Source organism: Xiphophorus couchianus, chromosome 21 (genome assembly GCF_001444195.1).
Source record: "Xiphophorus couchianus chromosome 21, X_couchianus-1.0, whole genome shotgun sequence".
Classification (NCBI taxonomy): Eukaryota; Metazoa; Chordata; class Actinopteri; order Cyprinodontiformes; family Poeciliidae; genus Xiphophorus; species Xiphophorus couchianus.
In genome coordinates, this window is record NC_040248.1 from 12,173,476 (window position 1) to 12,186,267 (window position 12,792).

Here is a 12,792-nt window from a genome sequence, read left to right on the forward strand (position 1 = left end):
TTGAGCAGTGCTCTGTAACCTGTTCCAAGCTTGGAATGCTGTTTTATCATCTTCTCCACATCTTTATCCCTGATCTATAACTATATTACACATAACTACTTACAAATTAGATGATTTTTGAAGGCAGCTGACAGTTTTATTTAGTGGGTATCTGAAAGGGATTCCAAACTTTGCAGATTTTTATTTGTATGTTTTTCTTCCTTTGTAACAATTATTCCTTCCTTCTCCTTCCCTCCATAAGTTAATCTCCATGGAGTGCATTGATGTTTTTGATGGTACTTTAGAAATGTTCAAGCCATGTAGATACAGTGTACAGTGTATTTATTTTGATTTAGAATATTGTAGTGTAATAAATTGCAAGGTTTACGTTAAATCTGAACCCACTTTATACACAGTTGTTAAGAAGACTGCTAGTTGTTCCTGTTGTGGATAATTAACTTCATCTAAATTTAAAATATGTCTGTGTGTTCACGCTCGGCTGCAGATGAGAGAGGGCTGTTTTTTTTTTCTTTTTTGACGTACATTCCCTCGCCTCCACCGCCTTCTTTATCGTTGCCCAAACAACATAAAACACAGCATTTACCGTGGAAACGGTGTAAACTGACACAAACAAAACATCACCTTCATGACGCATTGAGGGGAAGAGAGGAGGTATATCGAAGCAGACAGATACGGTGCTATATTTCAGGGGTGAAAGCTGCTTTAACTAAATCTGTCGCTTGAGGTGCTTGCAGGAAAGGGTCGGGCTCACCTCCGACGGTTTTGCCAGCCTGTCAGTGGAAAGAGCTTTCCCTATTACTAGAAGCCAATTTGACGCCAGTAAAAAGTCTGCATGCTGCAGACGGATGCATTAATTCAGATCCAAGTTGCTGTGATTTTACTGGAAGCAATTACCTATGGGCAACACTTTGCTCCACGTGGCCTAGCACCAGCCAGCATGTCCCGTCTGATTATTCACCACAGATTAACGGAGACGATAAACTCCTTGGAGGAGTGCTGAATGGATACAGTGGTGCTGTATTGTGGCTGTGCAGCCAGACAGAAGCAGGAGATGGCGGATAGGAAGCCAAGTATGTAATCTGAAGATATGGTGCCGTTATCTGGAGCTACAGATAGAGGTCTTGTATGAATGGATGCATTATGTTGCTATAGGTTGTTTAGATGGGAGACATCACTGTTTCCTGGCTTCTGTCTGCATCAAGATTGAGATTTCAGAAACCAGTGGGCTTCTCCATTAAACCACTGATTCAACATAACAATTGTTGCAATAATTCAAATGTGAACTACATCTGGGATAGCTGTATAAAGTGCCTTGCAAAAGTATTCATACCTTTTTAATTTTAATCTTGTGCTGCATTGCAAACCTAACAATAGTGTGTTGATTGTATGAGATAGACGTTAAATTTAAATCCTAAAAGTTTTGCATACATTTATATTCAATCTCTTTTACTCGGACACCCACTACATAAACTAATGCAACCAGTTGCCACCCACATAGTGAATAGTTTCAGGTGTAATGAGTCTGGGATAAAGTTGGGGAGAGTTTTAAAAGAGGGTTAAGTTGGGGGAAAAAAATAAACAAAGCTTTCAACATCTGATGGAGAAGAAGAAAAAGATCAAAAAACACTTTGACAAATCCAGCAAGAAGAGCATTAATCAGAGAAGCAGCCAGAAGACCAATTCAGCAACAAACTGCAAAGAATCACAGCTTAGGTGAAAGAAACTGGCAACAGGACAACATTTAGTCCAGCCTATTAAAAGATAGGGAGTACCAAGGCAAACGCAACTGAACAGGGAATACTACAGTTGTTATTTCAGTTTCAGTTGTTAATACAGTTTTCTATAAAACATGTGGATGAATGTTCTTTGGTCAAATGAGACCAAAACTACAATTTTGTATGTGCAAAATACAATTTGTGGCAGAAAAACCCATCACATCAGTTTGAGGACATCGCCATCGTACCATGCTTAAAGCATGGTGGAAGCAGCATAAGTATGTGGGGATACTTCTGTTCAACAAGAACAAAGAGTTGATGGGGAAGGTGGGTAGATCTATACACAAAGAGACCTACTGCAAGCTGTAAAAGACGTGAGGCTGGAGTGGTAGTTCATCATTCATTGGGACAATGAACCCAAGCACACAATGAAATCTGCAAAGGAAAGGATTCAGATCAAAGTAGAATTAATCTTTTAGAATGGCTCAGTGAAAGTCCAAACCTAAAAACAAACAAGTGTCTATGGCAAGATTTCAAAATTGCTTTTCAGCTTCTTTCCATCCTGTCTGATTGAGCTAGTGCCATTTTTTTTTTCAAAGAACAAGGAGTCATGTCAGTCTCTTGGTCTGAAAAGCTGGCAGAGTTATACACCAAAAGACTTTCTTCAGTGCAAGGTGGTTGTAAAAACAAAACAAGCAAAAAAAAATTGAAAAACATGTATCCTTTCACTTCACAAAAATGCACTGCATGTGTTGTTGATCAGTCACATAAAATAAGAGTACAATGTTCAATTCCCAGCAGCTGCCCTCATCTTACCCCTAGTAAAAGCCATTTTACTTTTGATTTGATTTTGCTTAGGTGGAAACATTGATCCTGATGGATTAAAGTTTTACTACTCGTGCATTAAAAATCAAAGCTACACATCTCAAAGAAGAAAAAAAAAAAAGCTCAGGAACCGAGCGTAATGACCAGCAATGTAATGCATCAGCACATCAGAGATCTACATCTACAGCAATGTTCTAATCGAAGCAGTATTTGTGGTTAGAGGGAAAGTTAAAAGAAGGTTCGCACCAAGATCTGCGATAAGACTTTCCACAGACCTCAGAGCTGTGATGTTACCCTACTCATATGTGTCACCCCCCATCTGATTCTGATCAAGGTTTTTATTGCTGTGCTCTGAGCAGAAGAGGCCTACAGCTTTACAGCGGTGTCCTTATAGGCACAAAGAGACGAGGCGGGCTTCAAAGTTAGGGGTGCCAGTGAAAGCTGAAACATAATTATGATATGTACGTTGGAATATTGTTTTTATTACCAAGCCAAACAAATGTGTCTCTGTTGCGATTCACTTCAAAAGATGTCTGTGTGACGACTAACCGCTGTGCTGAGACGTGTGTGCATTTGAGGCGCTTAACGAAACACGAATGGGAGGCTGCGTGTGTGCGGGCAGCAGAAGTTGTGAGGTCCGCCTTTGCTGCTCCATGATGTGTTCGCAGATGTGGGTCCCCTGCGTTTGGGAAGGCAGAGAGAGAGCACGGTGTTTGGCTGCAACGCGTCTGTCGCATACAAACTATTAATTAGGGCCCACTGTTTTTGCGGTTACACGTCGTTGCTACTCATGAAAGAATGGAAAATTCAATTATTTCGCTCCGATGAGACGCGGTGGATTACAGCGCATGATGAAATGCATTGGATTGGATGCGCTGGTGAAAGCGTGTCTCCCAAACTCCATGTGTGCGGCGGTGCTTTTTGGATGATTCCACCCTATATATCTGTCAGCGCATCCCTTGAGAAGGTGTGCATTAAGTTATTTGTGAAGCTGTTGCACTAATTATGACTCCCGCTCTGTTTTTAGCTTCACCATGGGCAGCAGAGTCAGTCAGACCGTCGCTGTTTAAACAACATTAAATTACATGGAAACTTGGAGAGTAGCGCACACAAACACTTTATCTGTGCACTCCTCCTCCTACTCCTTTCTGGCTTTATACTTGTGAGTGAGTGATTGCGGCACGGAATTCTACATCTTGCAGGCCTTTTGTTGGGATTGCATCGCTTGAATAGTTTCCGTTCTCCCCATCCCCCTCTAGTGTCTTCAGAGCAAACCCATTTTTATTTATCTGTCTTGTCTGGTTCAGAGACGGCATGCTCACACATGGCTGCTCTGATGCATACATCCAAGATGACTGATAATGGCCAGTTGTTTCTGTTTATTCCATATTCTTGATATCATTTATCGGTTTTGCTTTCTTTACTCCATTAGAAAGACACTTGTCAACACTGGCTCGATCTTTTGCTGCTCTTGTAATACTGTTTCCTACTATTAGCATTTTTTTCCAACAAGTTGGAGCTGAAGTGAAGTCAGACTAAGACAAAGATAATTTTCTATTAGATGCCATGTGGACATAAATATCCTTATGTTACCAAGTTGACATGTTCTGCTTACTATTTTTCTTCTACCCCTTAAATATTCAACAAGTCAACATTCAGAGCCTGCAAAGCTCTCTTGAATTGTTGTCCTTCCTACATCAGTGGAGTAGAACACTGTCAACTATAACTCACACATAAGTGTGCTCTGTTTAGCTTTCTGCCGAATAGTTGACTGACAATCTCTGAACTTGAGTAAAAGAGCATGAAATTAACACTGTTTTTTAAAAAAAAGCAATAGTTCACTAGTATAGCTAGAAAACTTTAGCCTGTTAATAAGCACACATTTTGTAACTGTAGTAGTCAACATTGTTTAATAAATGTAGCATTATAATGTAGCATTATAAGTTACCTAAGCAGCATTTGTTGGCTGTACAAGTTAACTGTACAATTTTTGTGTACTAGTTAAACTGATTTTTTTTTTTTTTTTAGCTCACTTAAGGAGGCAGAAAAGTTTCTACTAGTCCAACTAGTGCTCTTCTAATCAACAAGAATGACTTTACAATTTAATTAAGTTAATTTAATTAATTTAATAAGTGCTTTTTAATGGGCTAGTTGTTTAATATGGCCAAGAGGATTCCACAAGTTAGCTACTGCACAGTTTAGACTTTATGGAACCAAAGTAGTATTACGAGCCAATAAGTTATTTATTTATTTATTTATTTGATTGTTTTTTAGATCACAAGTTAACCTTTTAATATTTTTTAGTAAAAATGCATCAGCTTTATAATTCCAATAAAATCAACTTTGAAATTCAGCTGTTGGCTTGTGGTCACTAGTGGACTAGCTGACATTTTGATTCCTTCTTTTAGTAGTATGGCTAGAAATGCTTATTTTAGTTCACCTGTCCACATTTTAGGCTCCATTAATTAACTTATGCTTATATATTATTAGTAAATACATGTGCATTTTAGGCTGTACTAGTAAGCTAGCACACATTTTTGCTCACTTATTAACCTTTCTAAACTTATCTCTTTCAGATATTTAAATGGCTAAAAAAGCTTAAGTTATTGCACCATTTAAGTTTCCTTAGCTGAATATGGAAATGTTTAGGTCGCATTAGTTGACTAATGTGCGTAGTTAGTTAACTAGTGTCCAGAACATTTTCACTAGTTAACCTGTCTGTTGCTTTCAGTGCCAACCAGTTAAATAATATGACTACAGCATCAAACACAGGAGTCCCATTTGTAAGAGAAAGTGTATTTGGCAAGTGTTTTTTTTTTTTAAGAAAAAAAAATGTAGTTATGGACTACAAAGCATTAACAACTGCTAAAATCAAGAATATTGAATGTTTACGCAAACAGCTTGCCATAGACTTTCAGTTGGCAAGTGTAAACAGACATGTGTTGTGTCTAGACCCAGGCCCAGGAGGCAGTCATGGTCTCAGGGTAAACTGGTCTCATGGGAGACGCACTGTAAACTTATCATAGCCCCATTGTGTTGGAGGTATGCTGAACTCTAATGTAAACATCGGAGAGCATGCACACGGTTTTCACTAAAAATACAGAGGAAAAGAGCACTTCTGCACACCAAACATACTGTATGTTGACATAAACTTTAAAGGGATGGTGATGCTGGGAATGTGAACATGAAAAGACTGCTGAGTCCTGGTTTACATAATGTATGAAAGTGGATTATACGGAGTGTGATTACTGTTAACGCTGTTATATGCAATCCAGACAACGGTGAAACTTTTCCATTTCGAATGGCTTTACTTCTGACTGTAATTTGACCTAAGATGCAAATCCATGTTCTGTGATTACAAGATTGCATTGTGTCTTATCTCTTTCCTTTTTGTGTGGGACCACAAAAATGTCTGGTGTCGTTCAAAGGACACTGTCAAAAGACATAGAATAAGGTTTAATGATACACATGGACATTTTAAGTAGATCGTTTATAGTGCTAACACAGCAAATGCACACTTGTTTCACTCTCAAGCAACTCATGTACACACAGATAATATGTCATGTTGTCTTCATTTGAGTTTAGCCAAGGTTGGGATTCAGACTTTTGGAACATTTTTTTTTAAATGTGAAGAACCTTTCACATTGAAACTACATAAACAAAGTTGTATGAGATTAACACTATTGGTGACATTACTGTGATATTATAAACATTGTAGCAGTGGCATATGTAAATGACTGATTTGTTTTTTAATGATCAGACAGTTGCCTTAGCTATTGTATGACATTGAATATTTTTCTTAGCATCAAAATTGAGTTTTAAAATGTTAGTATCGAGACAATCCTAGTGGATGGGATAAGACTAAATAGATCAGTTACTGTTCGGCAGATAGACGCCTAGATTGTTTTTTGCTGGAATACATACACTTAGAGTCCATAAACATATTTATAGGTATCGGTAATTACAAACTAACAAAAAAAAGCTTTTCTTGCCTTTTACAGCTTTATCTCGCAAATTTTTTTTCCTTTTCCAAATCTTTGTTGATGAGAGAAAACTAAAGAAGCAATCACACTTAGGTGAAATGCTGGGACTTGAAATATTTCTGTCTTTTACTCGACTTTCAGGGCCCTCTAACATATTTTTCTGCAGGCTCAAGACAAAGCTTGTGTTATCTGGTTGTCCTTTTCTAGTGTCAGACATTAAGTTTTCTATTCCCTTAGACATTGAGACCTTTCTCTTCATCAGTGTGCTGATTTTTCTGAACTAGAAGGAAACTAGTAAAAAAGACAAAAGGGAGTTGAGGTGACAAGCAGCTGTGGACACAGAGGTCATGTTTTTTATCAGGGTCAGGGCCACTTAAAATGATCCTTTTGGTATCTCATACAAGCGGTAGTTTCACAAGTGTATTTTTCTGAATGCCAAATAATGATTTGTATCACACCCAATGACCCAAAGAAAATCTGGTATGTCGAATTAGTGGGTCACCAAAAGATCAGGGTAATAGCTAGAAGGGGAAAGAAGTGGGAATGGAACTGGAGAAAACAGGAAAAGAGGGAAGGCACCAAACTGTGCAATTCCCACGACCAGAAAATTGCCCAAATCGCTGGTGGCTCTTTCTGTCCCCCCACCTCCAAAGCATTCCATGATGAATGGGACATTTAATATCGCTCTGCTTAGGGGTATTAATGGAATGCAGTTTATCTTTTCTTCTCAGGACTATAAAACAATACATCTTCTCTGGCAGTGTATGTAAGAGAGACATTCTAGTCAGTCTAACATCTAAAATCCAAATTTGAGGACACAAACCGCTTTCCAACTCGTATTAAAAGAAAGAGTTAAGTTTTCCTCCATTCTTTTTTGCAGGATTGTTTATTTTTTGCCACATTAGAAGGCTTTGAGTATGAATTACTTGTTTAAGATCATGCCACAATCAGATTCTAAGTCTCAATCAGATTTAAGTTTGGGCTTTGACTCGCCCACTCCAAAAGCGGTTTTAGCCTTTCACTGTCGTTCTTGTTGATGATGTTCAGCAGTTTGTGCATGAGGGAGAAAATCCATGGTTCCATCAATTAATGGCAAGTCGTCCAAGTCCTGCAGAAGTTCAGCGATCCGCGAACATTGCGCTACGATCACCATATGATGCTTTCTTATTGTTGAATCGTGAAGACTGACATTAGCAGAGGCAAGTGAGGCATGCAGTGCTTTAGACATTGTTTCAGGTTACACACTGATGTTCAGGGTACACACCTGAACATGTAATTCTGGTATGTTAACTACTTCTGAGTGAGTTTACTACAGCTCCATGTTTTCTCGATTAGTGGATAATGGTTCTCACCTTTGGGATTGCGGTGTCCCAAAGACATAAAAATGGTTTTATAACCTGCTCCAGGCTTATGGATGCTAATGATTTTGCTTCCCATCTGTTCTTGAATGTCTTTGGATTAGAACAAGATTTATTGCTTTTTGAGATCTTGAAGCCAACTTCATGCTGACAGACAGGTTCTGCTTTAATGACTTTTATTCTATGGGACTAGCTATTCCAAAACTATATATAGTTTTTCTTCCTCTTCAGAACTACTCCATGCTAATCTTTCACACACAATCCTAGTAAAACACATTGAAGTTTGTGGTTGTTAAAGGAATAAATGTGGAAAAAGGTCAAGGCGTTGCTTTTCATTTATATTTTATATATAGTGATATATTTTCTGAGATAAACATGAAAAATATCTTTATTATATTTAGTGTTTGCTGTCACTAGCACATGACTTTTGAGATATTTTTATGCAGGTGCGTAGGGCAATTGATGATAGATTTAAGGAATACATTTATGTTTAGTCAGAATTGTTTTTTTGTCAGACAGATGAGGTATTTGGGGGTTTTGTACCACTATTATGGATGAATAGAGGGAGAGAGTTCTCATGAGGAAGTGTCATCAAATCCAATCCTTGTGATTAGTCATGTATTCTCATCTTGCAAGGTGTCAAACCTATGTTGTTTTTTTTTCTCTTTCTATCAGGGGACACTGTAATATGATCCCAAAGAAAAAATGTTTTAGTTCTGGTTTCAGATATCTGACCACACTGAAAGTCAAGAAGCCTTTACACTACATTTGATGTATGACCTCAACATGAACCCCACCTTTCACTGATAAATGGTGACATCCTCCCCACCCCCAGTTAACAGAATATTAAAAGTCAAGAAACAAAGATTAAATTAGGCATGGGATGGTTTGGAGGTATAACAAACTGGGGGAAAAAAGTTCAGTTTCAAAACTACAAAAACCTTTCGCCATACAAATCCTAAGATTCAAGTCCTTTAAATGAGATTAAATTACTAGAATGACCCATATTTAATCTGGCTTTATAGAGCCCAGAGGAACTCATCACTGTTGCGATCCTACCTGCTGCTGTGGACCGCTAGTCAGATGGCTGAAAGCAAATTCCTGCACTTTCCTTCAGGTTTACTGCAAAGGCGACTTTGACTGCTTGGGGAAATTATTTTCAGGATCCAAAAAGAATAAAGAAAAAAACACTTAGAGCTACGTTTTGCATCGTCTACTAAAAGATAATTAAATGTTGTATAAAAACAAAAAATGTAAAAGCTTTTTTCATCGATTTCTTGATGTATCAGCTGAGTTTTTTTGTAGGAACATTAACTGTTACATATTAAGCTGAACAATACCATCATATCAGTCCATTCGTCTTTTAAAGACTAGGAGCATGATATGAAGAAATGGGTTTTGATTATTTAAGCATCTGTCTTGTCACATCCACTGGTACAGATATGAAGATAAAAAATGTTGGTATTGAGTTGCCATTTATAGTGACTGTTACTATTTTTCTTAAATAAGATTAGTTGGATCATATTTATATGGGGTTTTTTTGTTTGTTTTTTAAACACTGTGTTTAAGTAACATGATAAAGTAGCATATTCATTTGATACTGACCCATTCCTACTCCGAGTATTCATTCTGTCTATAAGAACTATGGCCTGGAAAGTACGACAAAATGTTTTTTTCTCTCAGCGATGCATTCAAAACTAAATCTGTCTGGTTGATTTAGAGCTTGCCCCTTTGATCATTATAAACTAACTGTAGCACGTCCTTGCTGAGACGCAAAAACATTGATTTCATTTTATTCACCATCACTACTTTAATGTCCTGTCATAAATCTTGTTCTTAGAGTGATATAAGCATAGTTTCTCTATTACAATAGTACTATGTGACTGACAGAAGTATGGAAATGTGTGCAGCATGATGCCTTGCTGTTAAAATGCATCATTCTGATTTGACAGCTGAGCCTGTTTAGGCTTTAACTTTGTTCAAACATTAGGTTTCAGTTGCTCCATGTTGACAGCTTCTCAGCTAAAAAAAAAAGATAAAGGCTTATCCAGTGAATATATGAAGAAAACCTCTACACTGCTGACCCCTTCTCCATATACTTGTACATTTTTTTCTTACAGAGTAAATATATTTGCTTTCGTCACCCTCATTGTGGCTACATGACATAATTCTTACTGGAAATAATTTTGCTGCAATGCGAGCGATCCAAAAGTTCAAAATCTGCATGTTCTTGTGGAAACTCATCGGAATGACTGTGCTGATAATGATTACCTACTGTGATGGTCTCTCTTGCCCCTTTGACTTCCAGCAGGCTGTCATCACAGGGCATTATGTTGACAAGGAAAAGACCAAAATATGATTAATGGCTGTCCTTTCTGTTTTTCCCCTCTCCTGCCCCACTGTTGCTATGTTCTTCTCCGTCTTCCCAGAGGATCTAGATGACCTGCGGATGGAGGGCGTAATGGGGCTGGCCTCGTCCGGCAGTAAGTTCAGCCAGGGACGCAGCTCCTATCAGTCTGAGCCACAGGCTAAAGTTACTCTCAACATCTGCTCTAGGTGTGCAAGGTAAATGTTTTCACCTTTTTCTGATCTGGAGGCTATGAAAGTGAAGAGCAATTAAATTTGAAGTCACAATTTGACAATATCAGAAATGACTTCCTTTGGTTTGTTGTCTCAAATAGCAACTCAATGGTTGTAGAATATGGATTGGTTGCTTCTTTCCTAGGTTCTGATAATCATATTATCAATCACAGCCACACAGCTTTCTTTTTTTTTTGTTCTTCCTTTCTTTTGTCCCATCCTTCCTTCCTTCCTTAAGGAAGGGAATGAAACAAAATGACACAATAACTTAAACTGTTCCTGTGCTGCTTGTTTTCATGATCCCTGCATGGATAATCGTACAGTTTATCATAGTTTCTCCTTTTTTATCACTGTCTTCTCCTCCGACACATTTCCTGCATCTTCCAGCATCAGTGTAGCACTCAGATTTCAGAGTTTTGGGTGCGACGCCTCAGACAGGTGTGGGCATAGATCTGCCTTGATGCCAGTAAGAGATAAACGGGTATCTTCTTGAAGAGACGCCAGGCACACATCTGTCTGTGCAAACTTCTCTGTTTTGGTTTTGTTTGCCACTTTTGCTCCATTCATGCAGCTTATCAGCTTTGTTGCAAACACAGGCTTCTGGATGTTGTCTCAGGTTCTGCTGGAATAGGTGTTGTATCTTCTGGATTTTGTTTGTAGGCAGTTTAATTGTGTGATGTTTCTGAGCAAATTAGTTATGCTCTAGGTACATTAGTGACAAAGTAAAGTAGCATCTGTGTGAGGGGTTGTTTGGATTCTTTGTATGTTCTTTTTCAAAAGCATGTTTTCACTTTTTTCATGTCAGCCATCTGTTCTTCTTCACTGTTTTACTGTCTCCTTTAGGTTCCAGCCAAATTCTTGCTTTGTTCCTTTTAATCCTGACCACCAAATATTTCATGAGTTTTATCAACCAAGCAGCCCTGGGTTTTGTCTGTCATTTTTGGGGTAACGTAAAGGCCACAAATAGATCAGCAAGCTGGAAAAATGGAGCTCATGCAGTTTGCTCTGAGAAAACTCTCAGGTCTGACATAAATACACAGCTGTCCAGAGCAGACATGGGCAGTTTGGGTAGTTGGAACAGTGTCAGAAGATGAAGACCACCAAGACATATCCGGCCTGCGCATTGTGGGAGACCAGTAGAGTGTTAAATGATTAAAAATTTCTACAAATTTAGAAAATAATAATAATGCCATGGAAACTTGAAAAGGGTTAAAATTGGCAGCCTTTTCATCATTCAAGCAGATTTGATTCCTTGTTATACTTGCAGAGAAAGATGAGGGTGCTAAAACTGTCAGGGTAGCTCAGCGTGATAATAAACAAAGAAAGTTATCTTGTTTTTATTGCCTATTACAGCTGAGGTTAATGATAAAAGTTTTCTCTCAGGCTTCTTGTAGTTGAGCAGGATTGCACTGCAAATGTGTTAACATCCTAGCACTTTAACAAACTGCACTATGTTTTTGTTTATTAACTACAGTACTATTATTCAGTCAACAGCATGTTAGTTAATGTAGAATATTATATTTTTACCATTAAAATTGAAAAAATCTTTATTTTTGACAAAGATGTTTTTCGATTCATGTGTTCAAGTACAAGTTGAGTTCATTTTCAGAGAGTATATATTTAAAGTACATTACAAAACAGGTTATGTGAATGTACTGATAAGTGTTAATATTCTGAGTAGGTTCAAATTTTTTAATGGTGATACACAAAACTGCAAATCGCAATGGAAACATACATGATACATGGGTAACCAAATACTGGCCACCGAACTGTCTGCTTAGAAAAACTTTGGCATGTTTAAATGAATTTTGTTGACTCCTGCTGTATGTATAAGCCCTTTTTTTAAATAAACACCTTTCAATGACGACTCACCAGATGGCTCTGAAAATGTAGAAATGAAGTGTGAGTGAACTAAAGCTGTAAACATATGACCTCATGCTACTCATGGACCTCTAAGAGATTTACAATATCTGCACAAAAGATTAAAAGGGAAATACTGAAAAAAGAAAAGCAATGCTTGATCTTCATGGTACTTGAAGTTAATCCGTTGATTATGTTATTTATAAAGAAATGCTGCATATGCAGCACTTACTTGCTGTTGTACATCAAATTACTAGTGGTTTTGTTACAGATCTAACCACAGTAATAAACATCCTTAGTTGAAGTTTTCAAGCTCTCATTGTACAGATTATTAAACTTTTTTTTTTTGCATTCTGCTGTTTAAACAATAACACAAATACCAGGGGCTGACATTAACTGTTTAGATAGGCTGTCTGCTCAGGTTGTGTCTGCAGTCAGCTTTTTTAACAGACCTGCTGCTTATATATTCCC

General features: G+C 37.8%; 1 protein-coding gene across 1 annotated transcript in view; it reads left to right on the forward strand.

The window, feature by feature from the left end:
- Positions 1–12,792, forward strand: part of c21h8orf34 (chromosome 21 C8orf34 homolog) — an 86,641-nt gene that overhangs the window by 41,047 nt on the left and 32,802 nt on the right. The window contains exon 8 of the mRNA XM_028005678.1: positions 10,311–10,446. Coding sequence (XP_027861479.1) covers positions 10,311–10,446 — 136 coding nt within the window. The remainder of the gene's footprint in view (positions 1–10,310; positions 10,447–12,792) is intronic.